Here is a 27,536-nt window from a genome sequence, read left to right on the forward strand (position 1 = left end):
CGCTTCCCGATCATCTGCATTTAAAATTATGAATTTGTACATTGACCTGTGGTACCTGAGATTAAGTACTTGTTACACCAAGCTTATTTGTCAGTGCTTTGTCATGATAATTATTACATGTTAACATGGCTAGAGATTTAACAAATTCAATATAGTATGATTGAGGTAGTTCTATAAAAATGTCAATCAATTCATGCATCAACTAATATAATTTAAAACCTGGCCTATAGTTAATGGTTCATCTGTTCATTTGTTATTTTCGGACCTCGCTGCATATTCTCATGAACAAATTATGCTGAAATTAACTGGGAAAGCATAGAGCGGCACAATGTGATTCATAAAATATAGTTCAGGCTCTGGCTGTTATGAGAGAGTATGCATGACAGCGTCTTCAACACCAACATTTTCTTCCAAAAATAAATAAACCCTGTGGTTATGCTGACCATGATACAATGCACATTTGGTAGGAAAAAAGATTAAAACAGAGAGCCAGGCAAATCAAAGCCACAGTATCACATACTGTACTGTACTAACCTCAAGACTAAGTATCAAATGATTTAGCTGATTGGTTGTAGAGTGTTAACCATTTTTCCATCTTAAAAAGCACTGTTTGTAATGTTTATATATAACTTATAAAAGCATTATTGATGTGTATACCGTTATATATTTTAATTGTGCCATTTGTATGTGTTTCCTATTAAAGTGCGTTGTCTCTATAAATAAAGGCAGCAAAAATCTCAAATGTGTTCTGTTTGTTTATACCTTCATTAGGTCATGGACTGGTGCTGCAGGAGGGGTTTGCTGCACCCAGTGACCACCTGGGTCGAAGGCTCATGGCCACCGTGGGAGACAATGAGACTGAGGAGAAGAATTGCACAGAGCCAGGTAATGCAGTATGACTATCTTTCCTCAGTATAACTGTTCATAACTGTGGGTGCCACTTAATTCCAGTTCACACAGACACTGTGGTCAGTTTCACACTGCGTTTTTAATAAATACTTAATTTGTGTGAGAGTGGTTCCAGATTAAAAATTATGTAAATTGACGTGCACTCAGTATCGGCATCTCAGAAGTAGCTAGCTATTTGCCCTTTTTGCAGTTAAGCACAAATGAATAATTTCGAATTCATTTGTATTAATTAATCTTATAATGAATAATTAAAATTCAGTTTATATATTTATAAAAAATATAAAGCATTATCTTACCTTCCTATACTGTGGTAAGCTTACTGAGACCATTTTTACTGCACCTTTGCATTGTTGTTCTTTTATTGCACATATTGCTTTTATTGTTTTCCGCTTTGGATAAGCGTCTGCCAAATGAATAAATGTAAATGAAAGTCGCTTATAATCTGAAAGCAGCTTCACTGTGGATTCATACCACCACGGGGTTGAGAGCGTCAATCCTTGGAACCGGTGTTCTGATTGGTTGCTGTAGAATCGAGTCATAGCTCGTTACCATAAAGATGACCTGATTTCAATGCTCCTCGATGCCCTCAACGGCCAAGACGCATTGAAAATGAATGGCTTGTGGCCACTTTGACGCTCTCAATGGCAGAGGTGTGAACACTGTGATTTTTAATGGCAGTTGCAGCATTACGCCACAATGGAGGTGCTGTTTTGTTATCAGCACCAGTTAGGCGCTGAAAAGTCGTGGCTGTTCAGATGAATATTGTTTATTTTTCATCCAAGTACTTTCAATTTCTTGAAAAGTTAACCTGCTGTGCATCAATGTAGTGTTTTAAGATGTGCAGTTTGCTCGTTTGCAGCGTTATACTGTACACAGCGAGTTCGTCAGTATGAGCACACATTGTGATCAGAACGACTCGCAAAAAAACTTGCGTTGTCATGACATCGTTTCTCAATTGTCAAATACCGCTAGGGGCGAGGCCATGCATGCTTGGATGACTGTTTCGTTATCGAGTAACCGTTTTAGTCCCACCCAGAAAATCCTGAACACTTAATTGGTGAAAACTATTAAACGGTTTAACTCCACAACTTACCACTTTTACCAACTTTAACTTACCATAGTCTTTGTAACATGGTTCAGCAATATATTTCTAACATTTATGTGTTTAGAAAAAAATCTTTGATTTCTCTTTACCCAGTCATTAAGCTTATTGAGCAGTATTCATATGTAAACCGTGCTTGAAGTGGAAAAAAAAGGTTTCCTGTACTTTCTTGTGTACGTTGCCATATGCAAATTATTAACACCATTCTAAATTTTTAGAACAAAAACGGTATTAAGACATTGCTGGTGAAACAACATTTATTTAAAGAAAAATGTTACCAAAAAAGCACAATGACTAATGCTAATGCCGTGGTTAGAGCGAAATGCAGGAAAGGAGATCAGAGGCTAGCTTTTTTAAGGAATGTCAACGGGAGTTGTTAGCCGCAAGGGTATTCTAGTTTACTAAAATTAAAACTTTGAAAACTATTGTGTTCATAAAAATCTAATAAAATATGGACCTTAAAATGATTGTAAAAACTTTTATAAGGAATGAAAATGTATCATAAATAAACTGAAATAAGTTAAGAGCACTAAAATGATTATAAACTAAAACTTAAACTAATTCATGTTTTATAGACATGTAAAAAATAAGCAAATAAATTATAAATTGCTAAAACTTATAAAATTAACATAAAAAATCTAAAAATAAAAGCTAATTCTCTAACTGGAAGTATTATAGACCCTCCCGTATCTCTGTCCGTGCTAATCTCATTGGAAGCATCTTGGGCGTGACTCAAATGTCTCCCTGAGGCTGGGTTGATCGATCTGAGAGTTCAGTGGTCCCATGTCTGACTTCAAGAGCTGTTCCAGAAAACAGAAATTTCAGAAATCCCAGTATATCCGTTATATTAAACATTAGCATGTCAGTAAATTCAAATCCTAATTTATTATTTTGAGTCTTGTGTTGTTCAACCCAGCTGCATTTTCCCCACAAACCTAGTGAAAAAGGCATGGCAACCCATCATAGCGAAAATCCATCCTCAGTCTGCCTCCACAATAAAACCTCAGCTTGCATTCATATTTCAAATATGACATTTATAGTTTATTCAAAAACAAATTTGTCCTCTGCGTGAGCCCAACTGTTTCAAATTCAATTTTTTTTTATTGTTTTTGCATTATCACGTCTTTTCCCATGTTCTTTTTCCATGATGATTTAAAAAAACAATTTAAGATGATTGAATGTATTAAATTAAATGCCTTGTATACCTTTTTTATGCCTTTATCTGTTACACCATGTCTACATCGGAGACGACAGGTGTGACGTGACAACCTGCTTGTTCTTAATGGGTTTGTCGCTTAATATTAAGTTATGTTGGATTCTAATGCATTTCTTATGTCTTTTATCGTGTCGCGCCGGTCGCGACTGGTGTAGACACGGTGTTAGCCCTTACTAGAGGCAGCATTGTTGGAAAAAATAAATGTCTCCAAGGTAAGATTTGTGATCATGAGGCAAATGGATCTGTGGCTCTGTGTGGTCTATAAATAGAAGCAGGAAAGCTATTTTTAGATGTTTTGTCCCCTCCACATCCCTGTGACCATGGGAGATGCTGAGAAAGATGAAGCCATATTTGCGGATGTCTCAGGAGTCTTGGCATGTTAGTGCTGCAGGCTTCTCTCATCAAGCGCTTTCTACTTGCCGAACAGCGCGGTCTAGTTGGCATGGCCCCGTGCACACTCCACAACGCGAGATTATGAAATGTTTCAGGGGTTGCGTCTCAGTCGCGAGCTGGAGAATCTGCCTTTTCAATTTGCTCTGTGCTCGTAATGAACGTTTCAGCATTTCGGGGAGTGTGGAAAAACCCAGCTGTCAGGCAGTTTTGCTCAGCAGTACGCCATGCGCCGCTGTCAAGCGGTGACGTTGTAGGTCTTAGTTTTGCTGCTCCCAGCCAAAGTGTGAGCGCATGGTTTCTGTGTGTGTGTGTTTGTGTGAACACCAGTGATCTAAGGTCTTTACCAGCTACATAAGCGAGAAGGGGGGAGAAAGATGAGATCTGTCCATCTTTGTCAGCAGCCTGCTGAGATGAAGGCCAGGTAGAGGTCACACTGGCTGTCACAGTTGTGAAACGTTTGCTTGTGCATTTCCGTCCCTCTGTGTGCGAGTTTGCAGCTTGTCCGTGAAGCAAGGCTCTTTGATCAGTAGTAAGCGTTGCCCTATCTCAAATCACTATGATTTTCAGGCACTTGTAACGTGCATTTGATGCCACATATCATTTATTATCATGAAAATACCTGAGAAGGCTTGAAAAAGAGTGAAAGAAAGATCTGTGGCACTTATTGGGAGTTTCTGCAGGAGAGCACTGGCTTTTAGATGCAGCAGCATTAAACCGTACTTCACTGAAGAACTACGCAAAAACAATTGTACCAAATCACTAGGAGCTTGAAAGAATTCTAGTGTTAAGGAATATAACATTTTAAAGCAAGACTTGAAATGTCAACTCTTAGAGAGTGCATTTATAACCAATATATTGATTATTGAATCATGCGTTTATGTTTTGCTAAAGCACTGTTGATAGTTTAGACGACCGAAAAATATCCATATTAAAGCTTTCACACCACAGGCGAACATTCGCGCTCCAAAAAGCAGTTTTTTCAAACAATGTGTTGAATTATTTTCACTTTCGCCTAGCAATATTTCAGCTTTATGTGCAAGGAGCCGCTGCTTTAACACAAAAGGGTAATGCGGTGGCGCTAATGTCAGACTATTAATTTATATTAAAATATGACGCAGGCATTAAAAGATTCGGACACTTTCTCAAGTCATGCTCATTTCTATAATGATGCTATATCATTTTTATGTAAGTCTGTATGCCACCCGGCATTTCACACAAAAGCATAACTTAGTCTTTTACCAAAACAATAATAATAGCTCATTGTATATCAGCGCTACCTACCTTACAGTTGTGAAATAGCTGTTGATGATCAATCATTTCGCCTTTGATGTGAAAGCAACATTTTTTGGTGATTCGCTTTGCTTTTTCACATCACAGTCAGTGCAAATAGACCTTACGGTTGATCTATGAGTAAAATTGCCATGTAATGCATTTGGCGGTGTGAAGTCTGCTGGTTTTGATTCTGTTCCTCTGCATGCAAAAAACTGTGGTATAATTCTAAACTAATGGTTTATTCATATCGCAGAGTTCAGGGTACATATAGGCATTCAATTGATTCTGTAGTCGGATCAAATTTATTTAGAATGATGTAATTCTGTGCATTTAAACAACACGCTCACTGATAACTATCACAGAATAGGTCATCCATCTTTGTTTATAGGATGTTTTGTGACGGTGAGTTCAGATGCAATCAACATTTAATGTTTATTTTGCATGAAAAGTCTCTCTTGTCGGGAAACTGCTGTTTCATTTGAGCTGCCACCCAGATCTGGGGTGGCTTGTTTCCAATGTGCATCACAACAGCGGTTCAAATATGTCTTATGTTTTCCCTAAACCGTTGCTCAATACAGCACAAAAGTAAATCTTTTGTTTGATTATACAGCGAAAGGTGATGGTTGATTTTCATTTCAATTATCCCGCTTTTATTCAAAAGGTCTTAAAAGATTGTTATCTGTCTTGACAGGTTTGAGACGCTTTGTGCAAAGCATCGTCAGTAATATAAAGTGCTAAATCAGACTTTTGTCAATTTCTGTCTGGGTCACAGTGTGAGGGGTTCTGGCTTTATAATGTAAGAATAGTCCATCTAAATAACATGTAAATAAGTACAATGTAAATTTGGTCGAAATACAATTTATAGATCGAGGTGTAAAAAATACGATATTTAAAGAATATTAAACAAACAATGATAATACCCATTAACTTCTATTGTATAAACCAGGGCTCGACATTAATGCTTGTCTGGGACAAGTGAATCTTTTGTATGGGCAAGTGAGCGAGAATTTAACTTTCCCGACCGGACTATAAGTTACTATAATAACTAAAAATAATAATAACAGTGCTACTAAAAAACTCTGCACACTGCGTCTGCACTGTGTGAGGATATAAACACAAAGAATGAACTCAGAGCAACTCTGGAGATGAAGTTTATAAGCATTTTACTGTTTGCGTGCAGCCATCGTCAAACACCGAAACTCAAGCGTCTTCCATACAGCCGACAGTCAGAATAAACGTCCCGTTAACTAGAACACTCAGATTAAAAAATACTGTAATATTTGCTAAGGGAAATTGTAGTACCCTTGAAGTAAATTGACAAACTGTAGTATACTTTAGAACACTGCAGTAAATTTCCTAATATAGTAGTGTTTTTAACCTCACTGTCACGTTAGAAATTGGACAAAACTATGTGAGCTTAAAAAGCAGATTACAGCTGCTACTGAAGCTGCTACTGTGTGTAAAATGTGAACCTGTAGAAAGCACAAATCTCTAACTTGAACAAGAAAACCAAGATTGTGAACATAAATTATCACTTAAAAGGGAAAATAACAAACCCCCGAATCAAAGCAAAGCTTTTGGCACTAAGGGGGCGGGACACTGCGATTTTGTGAAAACAAATACCATTGGCTGTTGCTGCCGCCCTCGAGTAGATGACAGAACAGGAGAGATGGCAGAGAATTGTTTTTTAATTGGGGAAAAATACGACCTATGAATTCACATCAATTAAAAGCCTATTTTACATGTTGGCCCAAATGCATGAAAATGAATGAGTGCAGTAAGGAGATTTGGCCATTGTTGTCATTGCATTTCAAATTCTAGTGAACTATGAACACTCAATGCATGAAAAGCAGGGGCAGCCGGTCCATCTGCACTCTTGAAGTGATGACAATAGACCGTAGTATCAGGGTTGATGTTAAAAATCCTGTAATCTGCTTGCGCGCTGTGTTTACATCCTCACATAGTTTTGTCCAATTTCTAAAGCAATACTTACTAAAGTAATATCACTTTAGTATGATACAGTAATAAATCTGGACAAATATACCTCTTTTAAAAAAATAGTAAAAAAAAATTATGCACAGAACTTGAAAAACCAAAACAAAAGTAGGTTAACTAAATATTATATGGCCCTAATTTATTCGTTCACTTGTTCATTCGTTCACTATTCCCTATATAGCGAATGCGAAATAGTCCACTTTATGGGAAAGTCAATGAGTGAGCGATTTTGGATACAGATGTAATATTACCTGCATTTGACAGTACTGTCGCTTATAATGCACCTGTGTGACTTTAACCATTGTATTAAACAATCCATAAAAAAGTTCATTTTTACTTATGTTTAATACAATTATTTAATATATTTAAAATAAAGCACCACTGTCTATACAATCATTTAATCTGTTTATTCTCAAAAAGTAGAAAATGACATAGTATAGAGTATAAACCTGCATTCGTGCCATTAACTCGCATTAAAGGTCACTCTCCACCACCTGATTCCAACCAGACAGTTGATTCGGCTGTCACAGGAAATGAGTGTCGAGTTTACATTGGATGTAAAATCAGAATGCATTGTGGGAAAAAAGTAGTGAACAAATGTAGGGAATGGGTTGTTCACTCAGAATTCGGTCAACACTACAAAATGAAGGACACCCAATATAGTGTGAATTCCGACAAAGCTTTTGTGACGTGTTTTTTATGGGCAGAGCTTAGGTGGAGGTAGAAAGATCCCCTGACCGCATCACTAATGCTAGGCAGCATGTTTTGTTTGCTTGCTTTTTGACAATGACTAGAAAAAAATCTGATACAATTTTAACATGGAGGATCACACACTTTCTAGGACTGCGATTGTTTTTGAAAATTTAACTTTTACGCAAGGAACCTGGCTGGCCTGTGTGTGCTCACTCAATGGATCCAGTAAAGAACTGACAGGATAACCTCCAGTTATGTAGCCTGACATCTACACCTACCAGACAGCGAAACCAAGCGTATATAGTAAAGATAAACTGTGAGAACATATACATCTATAGATGCCTGCGTGTACTAACATTGACAAACATTAGCTAATGCATTTACTTGAACATAACATGAGCCTTCTCACTGTTCCCTCTCCCTTTATACAAATGCACTTATGAAAAAGGTGAACAACTCAACTCAAAAAGACAAACACTTTCCTTTGTTTAGTTTCTGGCCGATAGTTAACTGCTAGTTGTATAACTAACAAAGATAGCTAGCATACCCTATGCGTTCAAAAGTTAACCCTATGTTAAAAATAACCTTGTTTGGGCATACGTGAGATAATCCACACCAACAAAAGACAGTAGTGTTATGAAGTGAAACGAGTATTTTTTGATCCGATCGCTCGTTTTATTGCGTTTAACTACAGCTGTCGTCCGTGTTTTTGTTTGGAAATGGCAGCAGGTTTGTGTTAAAGTATCAAATTGGAGACTATTCTGTCGGTTGTGGCACTAAACAACACCACATGATATTTTAAACTCCTTATGTAGCCGAATCTGTGCTGGTTTGTATCCTCCAGTTTTCCCTTTGTTTTGCCTCCAGCTAATGCTGTGATGTAATCGTGACGTCGGTCATAAAGGGGTCCATAGCAATCATGGAGACTATATTAATACGTTTGGGTGGCTGCAGTGGACACTAGGTAAAACGCTTATAAGCAAACTTCACCAATCAGAATCCGAAACAATTATATTGACATTTCAAATGAAATATTTTCATACTTGTACTCGGACAAGTGAATGACAAGTGTTATTGTCTGAAGGACAACCACACGTCAATGCTTGGTGTCAAGCCCGCATAAACACAAAACCAATGAAAGTCTATTTTTAGCTACCAACATTCTTCAAATTATATTTTTGTGTTCTCCAGAAGAAAGCCTTTTAGACCACCGGTATGATGGCCTAGTGGTTATCAAACAAAACTTCTCTTTCAAAAAATAAAAAGGATGCCATTTGATGCTTCTGTGAAGTGAGTTGATTTCATTCAAAGTGATTTAATTTGTGTCGAGAGCATCACACCGAGCTCTCCATGTCTGGAATGACTTTACAACTCCGCTCGCGTTCTTCGGGGAAAACAGAATTAATCATTGCTCTTCTGTTTGCATTAGTGTGCATGAGCTGTTTCCTAAACAGCCCAATGACACAAATTCATTCTCTAGGCCCATACAAAAATATTTCACATTTATTTGATTCCGAAATAGAAGAATGGCAATGAAGAGATTTCCAGATAGGCAAACAAGCAGGTGCTTTAATGAGAGCCGAATCCATTATGTTTGTGCTCCTCAGAAGCTGCTCAAATCAATAAGTAATCTGAAAGAGAGAGAGAGCTCAGACAGTCTGTGCCGAATGCCAGCTTGTTCACTGAAATTTGAATAAGCAGAATGCTCCTGCGCCTGAAGAGGAGTTATTTTAGGAAGTAGCATTTTTCACAGACTGGAAAAGATTGATCGAAGTGTTCGTAACGAAAAAGGGCAAAATGTGTTGTGCTGGGCATTTTGTGTGGGCACTTTTAAGACGCCATATAACCCTCAGCTCAGTCACTGGCAATTGGTTTAGTACGCGATTCAACAGCTTTACAGTTATGCAGCGTCTCATAAAGAAAACAGTATAGTATTTTAGTTTAGTATTATCAGTGGTCTGCCACATATAAGATATATAGTTTATGCAGTACAAGAAACTGCAGCTACGTATTGACTTTAAATGCTATTAGCTGGCCTATTATATTTAAATTCTGCTCACAAATCAAGCTGGAACTGGGCTGTATTTACGGGCAAAAACCCCACACACACCCACACACACCCACACACACCCACACACACCACACACACACACACACACACACACACACACACACACACACACACACACACACACACACACACACACACACACACACACACACACACACACACACACACACACACACACCAACAGCTGAATTTGAAATGAAGATGCATTAGCAGCCCATTTTATGTTTTTGTAATATCCCATATTTCAAAATCGTATGAAGGTTTAAAAAAATCTAAGACAGGATGTGGTTTTATCTCTTTGCTAATAGATTTGATTGTGAAAGTGAGTGTTCCTTAGAAGAAAGCAGCCAGAGTTTAATGTACTTTGCTTAAGCAATGGCCAAATAGCAGTTTGTCTATTAGTAAACATTGCCCTAAAGACCATTTTCCAGGCGTAAACACTTGCTTGTTCACTTGTTTTAGTTGTTAGAACAAAACACCACCAATAAAACATTCATCACTAAATTGAAAGGTCAAAAGAATATACAGTATGTGAGAAAAAATTTCATGCAAAATTGAAAGAAAATTCTTAACTTTTCTTAAAGGGGTCATTTGATGTGGCTAAAACAAATATTATTGTTTGCTCAAGAAGTAATATAATGTGTAAACACGATTTAAGGTTGAAAAACGCTGTATTTTCCACATAACGTGCATGTTTTTCTATATCCTCTTTGCTCCGCCTCCCTGAAACGTGCTGATATTTTACAAAGCTCATCGCTATGAAAAGCGAGGTGTGCTATGACTGGCCAGTTCACTAGTGCGTAGTGATTGGTCGAATACTGCACAGAAATATATCGCCTCTTACCATATTTGGAACATCAGGTTACAAAACTAACTACAGGTGATGAAATAAGATCTATCCTTCCTTATCAATTCGATCCTTCCTTATCAATTTGAATCGGATCCGGAAAAGTAAGATCAAGCCGAAACAACTTTGCTAGCGTGACTCGAGCAGGTTTGTGTGAGAGAGAAACAAGCTCGCATTACAGCAGGGAATGGTAACATAATAAATAGCCCTTCTTGATCAACCAGTGTTAAACCATGTTTCGTCGCGACTCAACAAAGACAAGAAACCCCTTTATAAACACGACATTTGTTTCCTCTACTTGGAACATAATTACTGAATATTAGGACTTATGTTGTCTTTTTTTCCACGTTGCACTCGTGTCTGCATTTGCAGATCACACAAAGAAACAACAACATCAAACTCAACTCACGTTAGTCTGTAACAAAGTCTTTGACAATGAAAATGTACGTACAGGCTGCAAATTTGAAGTGCCACACAGTCCTTGCAAAGTTTTAACTGTTGGAATTGCCCCACTTTTTAACAAAAGCTTCCGTGCATAGCTGGTCTTGATCTCTCCCAGATTCGTGAAGCAATCGTTGGTGAAATGCTCTGCACAAACCTGAACATTTGTATTGTTCTTCTCTGGAACAGTGTTGAAAATAAAATGTAACCATTCGTTTTTTGTTGTATCGTCTTTTGGCAGGCCAAACAAAGAAGACCGCCCAACTTACTTGCGTTTAGATTTGGGTTAGGTCTTAGTTACGAACTGACGTAGATTTGCCGGGGTGTGGTTACACGAGGCATTTCAGGCTGGTCTGGGTGTGTATTCGGTTGCAATTTTACGTGTCTAATACATGCTTGGGCAACTTCTAACACACCAAAGACAGAGAAAAATATGTATTTCTGGCGAATCACCCCTTTAAAGGCAAAGTTCACTCAAAAATGACAATTCTGTCAAGAATTACTCAACCTCAAGTTGTTCCAAACCTGTATAATTTTTTTGTTTTGATTTGTTGAACACAAAAACTGTGTTAGAATGTTAGATTCTAACTGAGATATCGGAGGCACCATTGACAAAATTGTTTGTTTTCCTAAATTCTTCAAAATAATTTAATTTAAAAAAAGAAAATATACTATAATTCTTTCTACTATCGTAGTCAATGGTGCCCCATAAATCTCAGCAGGAAACATTCTTCCAAATAGCTTTCTTTGTGTTCAACCAAATGAAGGGATTTATACAGGTTTGGAACAACTTTTATAGTTGTTTATATTCAATATTATGTAGTTAATATTGTATTCTATAATGTTATACTGTATATTCTTAAATGATTGACTGTTATCAGGATGTGAAGGGATTTCTAACCGGTATAACTAAACATTTTGTGAAACCATAAAGGTGCTGCAAGAGCTCAACTATGAATACTGGAACCAAAACTGTGGCTCTTTTTCACTTTGAGGTGCTTTCTGGCTGCCGTTCATATTAATGTGTTCACTGGGCAGGATATATACTGTATATATGAAGCAGGGAGCTCCGAGCATCGGTTGGTCATGCGAGAATGCCATTTTGCTACCTTGCTGAATTCACCGTTCCGGTTCATTTTATGTGTTTTCTGCGACACCAAGATGACACGCTGCTCTCCTGCTCCACCTTCAGCTTTGCATAGTCTGTTAATATTGCTTATATCAACTTTAAAGCTAATTAAAAATATCCTTGTGTTCGGAATTATATAACGGCATACCACATTGCACAAGATGCTGTACTGTATTTTGCCCTCAATTTATTTTTAAAGTATGCCATGCTAAATGTGATAGTGAGGTTGTGTGATGCCATGCTATGTTACATAGTAAATTCAGTAGATGACAACCAACTAGCATCTCAGAAACAAAATTTCATTAAAATTTATTTATTTATGTTTACTGACAATATATTTTTCTCCGTATGTAAGATCTCCATGTGGTCTCTCTTGCTATTCTCTATAAGCGGGTCTACAGAGACCGTATGTATTATGGGACTCCGAAACGAATTCGATGGTCTCCTGCTTTAGGCAGAGATAGGTAGTCACAGCATGTCCAGCCGTAAGGGGCCGATCCTGCCATGTGTGTTCACATCAGGAGAGATATTGACGAACAAGGTCATCAGATGACAGGTGCAAACAAAGTAAACTGTCTCACTCTGTCTGAAATGCGTCGTTTGAGCAGGCCAGGAAGAACTGGTCAATGCTGCAAGTACAAACCTTATACACACACATGCATGCTTGTATATTGTCAAGAGACACCAACACATCCCTACATGAAGGCACTGCCATGTTGAGCATTGCTAGAGAAAGAGAGTTTGTTTAAAGCTACTCGCATTAATAATAGATCTAGTGTGCTGGAGCTTCTAAGGACTTTAATGGACTCAGCTGCCAGAGATTGCGAAGGTTTGCACAAATGGATGAACCTGATGAAAACAGCAGGTTCCTGATAAATGCCACAAAGTCAGTGTAGTGTAGTGTAGTGTAGTGTAATGGAAACAGTTCTGAAAAATTGTAATCACGTTTCACCTAATATTTTCTTTTTTTTATTTACATGTTTTCCATAAATGGGTTATTCTCAGGAAATCTTGGTTTTTAAATGAGACAAACATGAGTTTTAAAAATACTTCTCAGCAAACTGTCCTTATGTGCAATAAAACCCATGTCTGACATTTAAAAACAAGGTCTGTAAAAACGCATAATTAATTTAACATGGTTTTGATATAATTTGACACTCTAAAACCTATAAAAAACGAGAAATCAGGATGTCTATGCAAGATTTTTTTCATCATTCAAAAAGAAACATTATGTAGATATAATTATATTAAGATTTAACATTTTTGTGGAAAACTCTGTTATGGTAATGATAATCAATATTGTGGTGGGTAGCCATTTGGAAGGTTCTGGCACGTGTGTTGTGGAGGATGAGAATACCAGTCATGGACACTTTTGCCCCACTATTTCCACACATTCATCTTTAAATAATATTCTGTCAATGTTTTTGTCATCCGCAATAGCAGAGCATCCAGTTTCTTTTAGAATATTTTAAATCTACTATAAATTACAACATATCATGGAATCATACAGTAGCTGGATGCATTGTGGTAATGAGATTCTCAGCAGAAAATGTAATAAAACAAAACATTCCTATGTTAAAATTATTGTTTGTGAAACATAGCTGACACAATTATCTTTATGATCATTTTGTGTTACTGAATGTTTATTCTGTTTTATATTTACATTATTATTGCCATGATGTTTGAATTGTTTAGTGCAAAAGAGCTAAATATCAGTGCATATGATTTATGGCACGTCAGTAAAATAAGCATGTCATTATCAAGACTTCCAATTTGTTCACAGAAGCATTTGCTAAAGCATCACTATAACTCTTACACGCACCAGGATGGGGGCTTTGTTCATAAACTTAAGTAATCAAATTTAACAAGTTGCCTCCAACATGGATCACACCCCTTTAAATGAGTAGTTCACCTTAAAATAAGCCCCTTTTGACCTTCCATAGTAGCACCAAGCACCATGGATAGTCAATCAGGGCTTAGAAGTTAACTACTCCTTTAATAGTCTAGCTTGACAAGTCACCCTAGCAACCTAGCTTCTAAAATCATAGCAACAGCCTGGATATGACCTACAACACCCTAGCATTCTTGCATGGCAAGAGCTACCTTTTCATTAGAAAATGCAGCATTTTTTTTTTGCTTCAGGCCATATTGTACTTCCCTTGACAGGCCAATAATTTGTTGGTTCTGGGATTTATTGCCCTTTAAAATGACAACCTATGTCATATTTCTTCTCCTTCATTTTTGGTGTATACAATACCACAAAAGCAATTCATTCTTCCTGAATGCATGTCTGAGCACATTAGTGGACGTTGTTTGTGGTATTGTCTATGCTAGTGTGTGCATGATACTTCATGCATGTTCTCTCAGGAGATAACCTTGAGCGTGTCCTCTCCTCCGTCTCATATGCTGTGGGTGGGGCTAGCTGTGGGTAAGGAAATGTGATGAGAGCAGCGATGACTTTCTTCTGCTTGATGGATAAAAGCTGTTGGGATTCTTAGGGTTTTTCCACAACCCTTCAGATATTGAAGATGTAAATGATGATGGTGCTTGTGATGATAAAACCATCATGCCACTTTCACAATCTTTGATGATAGATCACTTCTTCTAAAAGAGCTATTAGTGCCATAAGATCTAATGAGCTCTTCAGGCTGAAAAATGAGTTGGTTGTAGAAGCTTTTAAGGTTTTTTTGATGCCCAGGCAACCACAAGTAATGGAAGAATCTGCTCTGCATTAAAAACGCATTACCTATACTTTTATTGATACTTCGTGTTATATGTTTTCTGTAAACACACAGCCTTCGTAATAAATGTTTGTGCAAATAAAAAAAACCTTTTTCAAGGTCGCTTAGCCACTGCACATGCGCACAGATTGGCAAGCACCTCACAGACCTTTGTGTAAAGCCCCCGCGAATCGTCTTTATCGATTGACGATTGCCATTGCTAGAGCTTTCATATTGAGCATTGCGAGTTCGGTTCCATCGCCCAAAGTTTTTGGTAAATTGCCTGAAATAAGATCTGTATTTTATAAAACCACAAAATATTTTCATATTTTAATCTATGACATAAAAGATTTTTTTAAGCCTTGCGTCTCAAAACGGCTGTTGCTAATAAGTTGCTAAATTTAAAAGCATAGTCGTAACATTCTTCGGTAATCATTGCATTTACATTTAGTTATTTAACAGACGCTTTGATCCAAAGCTACTTACAAAGTAGGGGAAAACAATAAAGCATTTTGTGCAACAAAAGAACAAGGCCTAGGTGCAGTAAAACTGGTCTTAGTTACCTTCCACAGTATACGAAGCTACAATTTATTTTGTGGGGGGGATGTAGAAAAGTAGAGAAGTAGTAATCTGTATTAATGGGTCAGATGTTGACAGAAGAGATGGGTTTTTAGCCGATTCTTAAAGACAACTACAAAATTCGCTGATCTTGTGGCATGAGGGAGATCTTTGCAGAGTCGTGGAACACATCTGGAGAAATTGTGTGAGATTGAAAAAGCGTGGAACTGTGTAACAGGTATTTTAATGGGATACAAGTGCCTGCTTTTGGGAGCAAAGCCTCTTGATACGGTGTAAATTGAGGATAGTGGAACTCCTAGATCGTGCTCAACTGACAGCCGATGCCTTTTTTTCGTGTGCGCCAGGGATGAGAACGTTAGCTCACACAAGTAGGAGGTTAAAACAGCAACAGCACACAACAACACCGGTTTCACATTAGCACTATTGGTGTTTTGATATATTTGAAAATATATGATGTAAAAGATCATTATATAGTACTGTAAAAAATGCTGAGATTCCGCGGCACCCCTAGCCGAAGTTCAGCTCATCATCAATTACCACTCCCAGGTTTCTGGCCGTTCTGGAAGGAGTAGTGGTTGATGAACCTAGTTTGATGGAAAGGTCGTGCTGAGTCTTCGGGTCGGCCGGGATCACGAGCAGTTCAGTTTTTGCAAGGTTCAGCTGCAGGAGATGGTCCTTCATCCAGAGTGAAATGACGTTCAGCCATGCTGAGATGTGCGCAGAAACCGTCGGCTCATTAGGCTGAAATAACAGGAGGAGCTGTGTGTCATTTGCATAGCAGTGATAGGAAAAGCCATGTTTCCGAATGACAGAACCTCATTGGGCATATAAATCTCACAAATACTGTTACATGGACACAAATCTCTAGCAACGTCGATGGGGATTCATTCACGGAGTAATTACTTACCAGGGAATTTTTTTTAATAAAGTTTGAAAGTTATCGGAGGCTTGATGGTGATGTTAATTACAAGCGACCATTAGTCTGTTTATGTTAGGCTTATGTTAGCTTTTGACTTCTGGCGATTGTATGTAGGCTTCAAAATTAATAAATCTTGTGTAAAGATAATCTTGATAGACAAAGTGCAAACAATCAGAAATGTTTGTTAATAACAGATCTTATTTTTTGCGATCTTCCAAAAGTCTATGGGAAAAATGCGTAGGCTTTCGGTCGAGGGAAAAACTTCAGGTTGTCCTCCACAAACATGTCATCTCTGCGGTACTTGGTTTTCTTTGCTACAAACCTCTCAAAACACTACAATTTAACATCAATCATGGCAGTCCGTTTTGCAAATGCAAATAGGTACCACTAACATTTTCGTTAGATCTCTCATCTTTGCAAGATAATGCATTAAATAATATGCCATGTCGTCTGCATCAGTAGTTCTTTGTGAACATATTAGCTTCAAAATGTCAGATGAATAGAGATTAAGGCATGATGTTGATTTATGTAGTGAGTAAGCATCATCGGCACCGTACAGCTTTGACAGCGAGCATCTTGTGCCATTTGGAGTTAGTTGACCTACAGGCCGGTCCGGGTCAAAAACAGGCCATGACAGAATGTGCTGACATCCAGCCATGTGTTGTTCGGAGGGGCTTAGCATATACAGTACAGTAAGACTGCTTTAGTAGAACATCTAAACCCAGTTTTACAAAGCTCCCCGTTGGATGCACCAGAGTACGGGCCTCTGAGACTATACTACACGCAACAATGCATCAGTGATTTTCCTATCTGTAACGTCACTGAGCTTCATCTTGGCTGTAGTCTGTATCAGTGAATGAAATAAATGCAGTCCCCTATGAGCCGGTGACGTGTGTACTGTACATGTAGAGGGCAGTAGATTTTTTTCTGCATTGCGATTGGGTGTTTTGTCCGAAGGACATCATTTGTATCCAGTCACCCACACATTTCAATCTTTCCTTGGAATCTCATATAGTATCCTTCTGGTTTTACGGGCGGATATTAGTTATTTATTTGGATCATTTTTTATGAAAACTGACTTCTTTTGAAAATGGCTTTTTCTCATTTTCAACAGCCGTCCATGAATTTCCTGAGGATGTATTCACCAACAGACAGCGTACGCAGGGGGCTGTACTGCTACACATATTTGCGGTAGGAGAACTTTATGTGCACGTGTCAATCAACATGAAGCCTTGCTCACCGGTTGACCTCGTCATCCTGGCTAAATGATGCACGTCTGAACATTTTATGATGATTATGAATAGTATGTCAGTTCTTGTCATCATTTGTGACTGGTCATGTTATTTTGTTGAACAGTTTGACTTCACACTTCTCAAAACACCTTGTCAACAACTGCTTGCAGAACAAAAATCCACCCACACATGCAGCTCAAAATATTATTGCATTCAAGCTAAATTCTGATGCGTGGCTTAATGGGTCGGTGTGCTTTCTCTCTCATTTCAGGCACTATATATGTTTCTGGGTCTTGCTATTATTTGTGATGACTACTTTGTGACCGCTCTAGAGAAGATCTGTGAGGTGAGGATGAATATACAGTGGCAATGATCTCTTCCAGTACACTTGTTCTTTTAGCACCAAATTGCTCTTCTGTTATACTGGATTCTGTCATACAAATGTGCGATTATTTTATATAGAAACTATGTCATTTTTGTCTTTACTAGTTCGAAAGGGCTGCACTTTCACATTATATTGTCTGTCTTACTCAAATCTTTTGGATAACTTGGAATATAGAGCTTCCGGTATGGCATCTGGGCTTCCATGATTAATGACCTTATTTTTCAGCATGTTCCTTATGTAACGCCTTTTAGTGGTCTAGACTCGAAGTGGTTTAGGCGATTTATAATCTCTGCTCTACTGAGTGAATCATTCTCCCGACATTAGAAGTTGCACCTGAGTGAAGATGTAGCCGGAGCGACGTTCATGGCTGCCGGAAGCTCCGCCCCAGAGCTGTTTGCTTCTATAATCGGTGAGTCACACATGCAGGTGCTTGTACATGCATTAGTCATGTAGTGGCATATGCTGTGAATTAGATCTCTGCTTTTGCGCAGGTGTGTTCATTACTCACGGAGATGTAGGGGTTGGCACAATAGTGGGTTCAGCGGTCTTCAATATTCTTTGCATTATCGGAGTGTGTGGGATATTTGCCGGACAGGTGAGTGACTTTGTCACAGCTCTATTTATTCTGAGCTGCTGTCAGCTCTTGACCTTTTCACAGTTTCATTGCAGCACTGCGATGAGAAATTAAAAATGGCACTCTACGGTCTTGGTGGGACCTTCTTTTATTTTGAACCGTGACTGGAGTGCATTGGTGTTGCTTCAACTAACTGCACTTTAATGTCTCAGAGGTTGATTTTTATTAAAACTACTTTTTTTTACTTTTGTTAGATAAAGGTCATGTCAAAACTTGTATACTTTTCACTTCATGCTTTCACTCCCTTTTTACAGCGTGTAAATGTTTTATTGTTTAACCCTTTGCCAAGCTCAGATTTTTCTAAAAGCTATTTAAAGACATTTAAAGCTGTGTGTGTTAAGATTAGAAAACCTGTTGTGTGAAGTGGTGTAGCATTTACAACCGTAAATATTAAGAATTTAAAACCGTCCCACTGCTTTGTTGCTAAGGACATTTTTTATCAATTGAGTCATTTTATTCCAAAAATCTCAAATTGTGTAATGTGGAACAATTCACAGGTTTTACCATATAAAAACAGTATTTGAAAACTAATAACGGTCCAGTGTGACCTTTTGAAAACGCATTGCTTTGATGTTTTGGTGACATTTTAGACAAAAAAAAAACTTTTATTCTAGTTCTGGTTTGTGGCATGACTGGAAATGAGACATTCTCACCAAGTGAAAACTCTTTTTTTTCTTGTTATGCACTTTACAATGTTCTTCTTTTTTCCTACAAGGTTGTTTTTCTCACCAAGTTTGCTGTGTTCAGAGATTCACTCTACTACATTTTTTCTGTGGTCGCCCTTATTGCAGTAAGTGTCATTATGGATGTGATACATGTATTGTGATTGTTTGTTTGATAGTGTTCTTGGTCTTAACCTGCAATGAAATTTACAGAGATGTTTCCATTAGGCAATTGATATTAAGTATACACTTTTGGAAACATGAAAAGGTCTATGCAAAAGTGATAATGTTTTGGTATTGTGGGTAGTTTCTAGGTTTTCTGGTAGTTGCTAGAATGTTGTCACTGGCCTAAAAGAGTCAACGCTACATGTCCCAACTACCAAATCTATGGGACATTCAATTGTCCACAATATGAAAATCAATTTGCTTGGAAAACCCTACAACAATGCGAAAAGTACCTTAAAATGAACTCTGCAGCGATTGGCATTCCTGAAACCTTTAGTACCAGTTTATATATTTTCAATAAACTTAAAATATTAGCTTTTATGTTTATTGACATTAAGTTATGGTTAATTTAGTCTCGTGAACTGAAGGTCTGGAAGCTTTCGCCGCTTTCTTAGGCCAAGGCCCGCCCAAGAGGCCATATGACTGAAAGGTAAAGCAACCAATCATGTTTTGTTTTGTGCCGCGTCGTATTTAGAGGCGTGGAAATGTCCCCGCCGTAACAGACCGGTGTATATTCACAAGTGTCAAAAGTTAACAGCAACAATAATGATTATAAGTTTATGCCGTGAACCTCGCATACTTTTAATAATTAAGCGTTTACTTGATCGTGATGAATTATTATTGCAACCATTGTAAACACGACAGCTTACTACTTACCCAGCCACGTCTGGCGGAAATCCTTTGACAACACAGAACGTGCTGAAGTGTTTCAAGGAAAGTGTGCCTTATGCATCAAACGTTGAGCCGTCGGTCCGTGGCGTCTGAGACTGAGACTATGGTTAATTATAAATCTAAAATGACACAACCTTAGTCCTGGAAAATGCCAGAAATTGTAGAGGATGCGGTGACAGTTGTGCTATATAGAGCATATAATCAGTCAAAAACTCATTGAATTATTTCTGCTTTCACCTCATGAATATTTACAGACTCTGTATCTTTTTTCAGTTTATTTACGATGAGAAGATTGTGTGGTGAGTGTCTGTCTGACTTATCCTGTCAATTATCCTGATTTTCATAGTTGGAGGCAGGATTCTGATTGGCTGTCATCTTTCTTCCTGCAGGTGGGAGAGTTTGATACTGATCCTCATGTATGTTGGCTACATCACCATCATGAAGTGAGTCATGTTATGAACCTTTACAAACATGCTAAGGTATTTGCAATGCATTTAGTTTAGCCCTATAGCCTAGCACTAATATGAATTTCAGTACCATATACTGCTTGGAAATAGTATTTCGTTTTTTAGTTTCTTAAAAAATCTTTTTATGATTTAAGGTTCAACACTAGCATACAAAACTTCTTTTCGGGGACGGAGGACAAGGGTGTCGCCAACGGTAACATCGTCATCAGTGAGATGGAGGATGGTAATGCATGTTATGAGCTGTTTTGGGATGATCCGTCCTGGCCGTTACTCAGCCCAGGTAAGGGTAACTAGACAGGCTTCCTCATGGGCTAACATCTAACTAACTCTCCGTATAATTAATCATTTCTCTTTCAATTAATCCCAAATTCTACCTTCTGAAAAGCCTACGCCAACCAAACCCTCGCTTAACATATCCAGTAACTACCTGCCATGTCTTATGAGAGTCTGACACTTCGCTTCCCTGCTGAGTAACCGCGGTATGCTTTCTGTTTCAGAGCGCGGCTAACTGTTGTGCTGCGTGATGATCTTTCAACCTACCCCTGCTGAAGCCTGTCTGTTTAGCCTTGCTAAATCTGTACTGGCTGCTGTCTTCTCCTGCAGTGCTCTGTGTGTGTCTGTGTGTGCTGACATCTTACTCCTAGTGCCACGTGGTACAATCTTTTTACTTTTTACATAATGCTTGTCATTGGAACTGTACGAAAAGGTTTGAATTTAGTTTTGGTGAGTTTTTTTAAAATAAATTCTTATAATAAGTGCAGGTATATGTACAATACAGACACAAATTGTGTTTGAACTACAACTGGGTCAAAGATACATGCATGGATAATATTATTCCTAGTTATTTACTTAATCTGTGTTCAGTCAGTGCGTTTGTGTCTGTATAGCTGTCTTCTGGTGGAGTCCTGCTGTAATCTGTGATATAACTGAGGTTTTCATTTAATGTCAGTGGTGAATAAGAATCATCTCGAGGGGCTTAGAGAGGTGGGCCTACAGTTTCACTCAGTGGGAATCGCTCTTTTGACAGACATGAGCTTTAATTGGAATTAGTGACATCTTTCGGCATGTTGGTGTCTGGATTGGAGTCTGTGTTTTCCTCGCAGCTAACAAACATTTGTAACAGGATGAAGCAGAGAGATGATGGTATAGGTAATGCTCTGTTTAAATCCATTTTTATAAATGAGATCAAACTAAATAATTTTAGATACTTTCTTTTTGTAGTGTTTATGGTCATTATTCCAATAGCATTTATGGTTTTATTGGTACCCAGCAGGCCAAACTAGACACAAATTCAGGAAATCACACTCTCATTCAGGCCACCATATTTTGAAAGTACCAACCGTTTTTTTATTGAATTTAGTATGCTTTGTTACCTTCACATAATGGATGTTAATGCTTAATTAAATCGACAGCTGCATTGTTTAATGTCAAAATAATGCTCAATAAGAAAACAAATATCCAGAAATATTGCTGTCATCATTTTTTATCATGTGGCCAATCCACAAAAGCACATTTACTTTAAGATTTATACGTATATTCTATTTTAAATTGAAGATTAATTGTATCTTTCTGGAGAGGTTTCACAGTTGTTAACGCAAAGCAAATTTGCGTTCGTTATGCTGTCTACACCAGACAGCAGCGCAGTTCGCTCTGCCTTGAAAGGGGCTTGCGATGCAGGTCTCTCTTTGTGTGATGCTGCGCAATTGCTGTTCACGCATGCAGTAACAGGTGAAACAGATTAAAGATTTTCGGAAATTCTCTTAAGTACATAAAGGCAATTGAATGGCTGGCTGGCAGCAGTCCAAATCATTTGCCTGACAACAAATCGAATCTGTCACTTATCCATCATAGTTTCCTTTAAACCCAATACAATTTCCATTATAACCATTAAGTCTATAACACTACTATAAATGTTTTTTCTTTTTCTATTATTTAATTCAGCAGGTAAATTACTCGATTACTGTTCCTACATAAACTATATCATAAAACGTACATATTTTCTAGACTCTTACATATCAAAGGACAATTTCTTTATCATGATTAGACTATAACGTTAGGTATTTGTGAAACGAATCTCGATCTTTGTAGCCTAATATGATCAGCAAAGAAACACATCAATTCAATTATTTTATATAACTTTTAACACTCGGTATTGCATCAAAGCAAGGGAAAACCATAAACAGACACGTACACGTATGTACTGTATACATAGCCTACATATAGGCATTGCGTAGCCTATTTTATATTATACAGTGCAGGTTAGCATACCTGGGAAAAATAGTTAGGCCTATATGAATGTCCATCATCACCGTTAATTTAAGGAATAACTGCATTCTTTGCTGTTAAAAGTAATATTGGTTTATATTTGAGACATTTTTTCTTTTGTCTGAGCGGCAAGATGTCATGTCTGATGATAAAAATGAACATGCATGGACGAATAGATCACAGAAGTGTTATGAGTGACGCTTAAGTGTTGTATGTTGGATGAGGAACTCGGGTTTGGTTCGAAATTTATTTGGTCTTATAGCGAACATTCCATTAATGTCCTCGGAAGGTCCACGAGCGAACGTTACAGGGCAGACCAAATGCGGACGTCCTTTAAAGGTACGCGAGCGAACGTTAGTTACGTTACCAAGTGGACCAAATAAGGACCTAATGTAGACTTGAGAGGACGTTCGCAACGTCCCGGGGACGTCCCCTGTTTACTCGGCTGCTGGTTTTAGTGCACAGTTGTTTTTTGTCTCCCAGTGACGGTTTATTGGGTATTTGTCACTTTAGCATTATAAACAGTTTTTTTTCCCACTATGTTTGCAGTAAAGCCCAGTAATACATATACTCGGGGCTCTGTGGTGATGGTCGATGAGATGATCAATTCGAGCCCTCCACACTACCGGTTCCCAGAGGCCGGCCTCAGGGTCATGATCACAAACCACTTTGGACCCAAGACACGTCTCCGTATGGCAAGCCGTCTTATCATCAATGAGGTAAGAATACACATCATCAGATTATACACCTGTGACAAAATAAAGAGATTTTACAGTGAGCCTTATCACAGGCAAAGTATGTTCTAAACCCCTCTTAAATAATGAACTAAATCAATTTCTTGTTTGTTTGTTTTGCAACTTATTTGTAATGTTTGTGGTTTATGCACGCTGATGGTCTGTTGTGTTGAACCGTCTGAGAAAAAAAAATCTCTTTATATTCATTCTAATTTAAACCGCACAGCTACAGGCATTTATTTCTATGAACATCTCCGACCTTTGAATCTTGTGTCATTTGTCTTGCTGTGTTTTGAGCGTTATTTTTAAGACGGCATGTCAAGTTGATAAAAAACAGACATTTTTAACATGTGTGAAAGACCAATGCAGTCCCTTTCTGTTACACATACAAGACTGTTTAACAGTATTAACTGTTTTCAGTGGTAAGAGCAGGTCATGGGTTCAATCCCAGGGGATTGCACATACTTAGAAACAAATGTATAGGATAATGAAATGCAAGTCATTTTGGATAAAAGCGTCTACAAAATGCATAAATGTAAAATATAAATGTATATGAATGCACTATAAAATGCACTTGACTCAAATACGATATTTCACTTTTATAAAATAAATGGGTTGTCATATTTTGTTGTTATAGAATTGACCGTGCACAAAGGTTTTAATGGGAGGATAGCTTTAAATCCAATTAAAATTCAGTCCATAATTTCCATTTTAAAATGGGGCATATTTAACACTGGGAGGCCTGAGGCTGGAATTATAAACTGTAGTTCAAAAGAGTTTATTACGGACCAGCCTTTGTTAACTAACTCAGGATTGAGGAGTTTTCTCACCAGGTAGCCCAGTTCTGGGTGTGAGGCTTATTAAACTGTTTCTATAAATATCTACACAGACTGCTGCTGAAGGAACAGTGTTAGACATTCACTGCTGAGGAATCGTATAAAGACACGTCAGCTAGTTTTCAATTAGGCTTGTGCAGTGGTTCCCAAACTGGGGGGTCGGACCCCTAGAGGGGGCGCGACAAGGCTTAGGTATTGTCAGCTGTGATTCCCAACATCATAAATTTAACTGACAATGTCGCTGTTTATTGGCATTTATCGGATCCCTGACTTGCACTATTAAAGTGAGCAGTTCCATATTTAGGTTTTTCAGTAAGATGTCACACAAATTTCAGTACTGTCATTACAATGTTTTAAGGGTTTAAGGATTTACATAGTCTAATCTAGGGGTCACCCCTTTATCGAACTGGCCGATTTTCGACGTCGATATAAAGCATTTTTTCGTTTATTGACATCGATCATTTTGAAATGCACTATTTGGCTCTAATGCAGAAAAGGATTTAGTGAGAGCCGTCGGAACATGGCACTGTAGTCTGTTGCCTAGAGTAATGCCCACCCACCACCCATCTGATTTGTTGAGTCACAAGTCCAGCCAATCAACACGGGAGGCTGAAGGCACTGGAAGGATTGGACTTACTCGCACTGAAAGCATTTGCTAGTTCAAGCTGCTTCAATGATAGCGGAATAGCCATTTGCACATTATTTTAAGTCATGCCAATTCACAAATACAAACCATTTAAAAGCATCAAGTACTCTCATGCTCAAAGACGATCTTCAGTCAGTGCACTCAGGCAATGCACGCCACGGGTCACAGCCGCCACTCAAACTGCTCGCAACAAGTGTCAGATTGAGCTACTTATTACGCATAAATGTTCACACACGGCGTTATAATGCCTGTCTTGGCGAGTATACACAAGCACAATCGGTTATCTTCAGTGAGTAAATGTGAACACCATCTGTAATAAGTGATATTCCGTTGTCTAAACGTCTTGCCTATAGGCGACTGATTGTCGAATCATTGCCGTTAAGGCAGTGGTTCTCAAACTTTTTTGGTCATTCCCCACTTTAGAGAAGGGGAATTTTCAAGCCCCACCTGTCCCCGTCGCCCCAACTTAATACTAATGAAATGCGCAACAAGCTTATATGTTCCAATTTATTGAACTAACAAGTAGTATCAGAGTAACAAGTTGTATCTAAAATACAAACTATATACATCAAATAACAGAAAGTTCTAAAATAATGAAAATAAAAGTGCAGCTGTGTCATAATAACTTGCAAGAAATAAAAAAAATTAAAAATTAAAAGTGCAGCTGTGTCAATTTTTACTAATTTCAAAAATAGAAAAGATATAAAAGTGCCACTTTGAAATCTGTAAAAAAAGAAAGTTTGTTCCGTTACAATTAATATGCCAATGTCACGTTATTTTGCGACTTCGGTTCCAGGAAACATTTTTCTCGGAGTCTCATATCTAATGTTCTTTTAATATAGACTGCATGTAGACTAGTAATAGCCACAATAACACCTCATGACAGATCGCCTTAATTTCCTTTTTTTATTTCAAAATATTCACAAACTTGCTTACCATGTCATCAACTATCTGATATTCCGATTCTCAAAAATGTGTAAGTGAGTGTGTTTGGTCATTTTAAAACCTTTATAAATAATCTTGATCTATAACGTGAGATGTGTCGAAGAACAACGCGCCGTAGAGCACAAGCTTGTGGTCACCATGTTTCTGTCTGTCATCAGTTTCTCCCGAAATACATGCAGGAAAGTGCCCGGTGAACCATAAGAATAGAGTAAACTTTATAGTTACTTCCACTATGTTTGTCTGATGTGAGTTTGAATAGATTGTTATTGCTGCATCCACAGACATGAGTGTGTATTTTACAAACTCCAAGTGTTGTTTTACTTGTGCTTATGTGTATTTAAATGGCTGAAACCTAAAATAAACATTATCAGGTTGAAAACACTGCATAGTTGTGATATATGACAGCTTTGATTCTGGTGGTTATGTCACGTCACTGAACATTCTCAGGGGCACGGAAAAAATCACATATATGGGACCAAACCGGATACCGCTCAAAAGTTTAAACATTTCATTTGTAACCATGAATAGAAAATTCCGGAAGATTTGATCTCACGTTACCATATAAGGGATATAAAGGAAAATGTCCTCCCGTTTGGCGCGCCCCACCTGTCACATCTCTATTCCCCACCAGTGGGACGCGCCCCACAGTTTGAGAAATGCTGCGTTAAGGTATGTGACAAGATCTCGTGAAGTTTAATTTGAAGGTTGATTTTATAATGCCTATATATTAAGCATTTTGGGTTTTTAAGGTGAATAATAGACCATTTTTCCCTATATATTTCATCATTGAGAATTTATTTGATAAAAGTCTAAATATCTCGTTCATTTGAAACAAATCTCGTCTCGTTTGTGCTACAGCACAAGGTGCAGCGCAACATTTATGCACCAAAAAATATTAAAACATTAATTTACTGAATTTTAGACTAGTACAGACGTTTTGAACCGAATAAATGGGTTTAGGCTAAATGTCTGAAATGCAGGGGAACATGTATTCGACACAAGCCACATAAAATTAATGGACATGTTCCTTAAACATCACGTAACAATGCTGTGCCACTTACTAGACCAGAACTCGCCTCAAAACTATTTTTAATTACACTCGATAATAATGAAACCCCTACAATGGTTCAAATATAGCCCTGACAGTTCTCTCTTTATTATTATTATTTTATTATAACACTGTAGTTGGTGGGGATCCAGTTGGGCTCGACAACATGTTTTACAAAAGGGGGGCCCAGCTAAAATGATCATGGATCATTTTTAAGGTTACAAAAGAAGTCAGCATTGCATTACAAGCACATAATAAGAGTGTATTGTACCATGAAGACATACTTTGTCTTTCACAACAGGCCCAGATGGAACTAGCATTTATATGCGACACATTATTTACATAATATAACTCTTAAAGGTACAGTTTCAAAATTCGCCTGGTATTTGAAAGAGGCTAAAAAAATGTATATACAACCTCTATGACCGATTACTTGGATTTATGGTGTGGAATATACAATTAAAAAAATGGAATAGGAAGTCAAATTCATTCAAAAATG

General features: G+C 37.8%; 1 protein-coding gene across 3 annotated transcripts in view; it reads left to right on the forward strand.

Moving 5' to 3' along the window:
- slc24a4a (solute carrier family 24 member 4a) overlaps positions 1-27,536 on the forward strand; it is a 43,763-nt gene that overhangs the window by 6,019 nt on the left and 10,208 nt on the right. Inside the window, exons 2-11 of one of the 3 annotated variants that reach the window (XM_079458115.1) lie at positions 772-885; positions 17,401-17,477; positions 17,790-17,864; positions 18,228-18,312; positions 18,395-18,498; positions 19,253-19,327; positions 20,370-20,395; positions 20,486-20,539; positions 20,698-20,843; positions 23,378-23,547. In XM_079458115.1, coding sequence (XP_079314241.1) covers positions 772-885; positions 17,401-17,477; positions 17,790-17,864; positions 18,228-18,312; positions 18,395-18,498; positions 19,253-19,327; positions 20,370-20,395; positions 20,486-20,539; positions 20,698-20,843; positions 23,378-23,547 — 926 coding nt within the window. The remainder of the gene's footprint in view (positions 1-771; positions 886-17,400; positions 17,478-17,789; positions 17,865-18,227; positions 18,313-18,394; positions 18,499-19,252; positions 19,328-20,369; positions 20,396-20,485; positions 20,540-20,697; positions 20,844-23,377; positions 23,548-27,536) is intronic. The other 2 variants (XM_079458116.1, XM_079458117.1) reach the window with 2 other exon arrangements.

The sequence above is a fragment of the Barbatula barbatula genome, assembly GCF_947034865.1.
Source record: "Barbatula barbatula genome assembly, chromosome: 6".
NCBI lineage: Eukaryota > Metazoa > Chordata > Actinopteri > Cypriniformes > Nemacheilidae > Barbatula > Barbatula barbatula.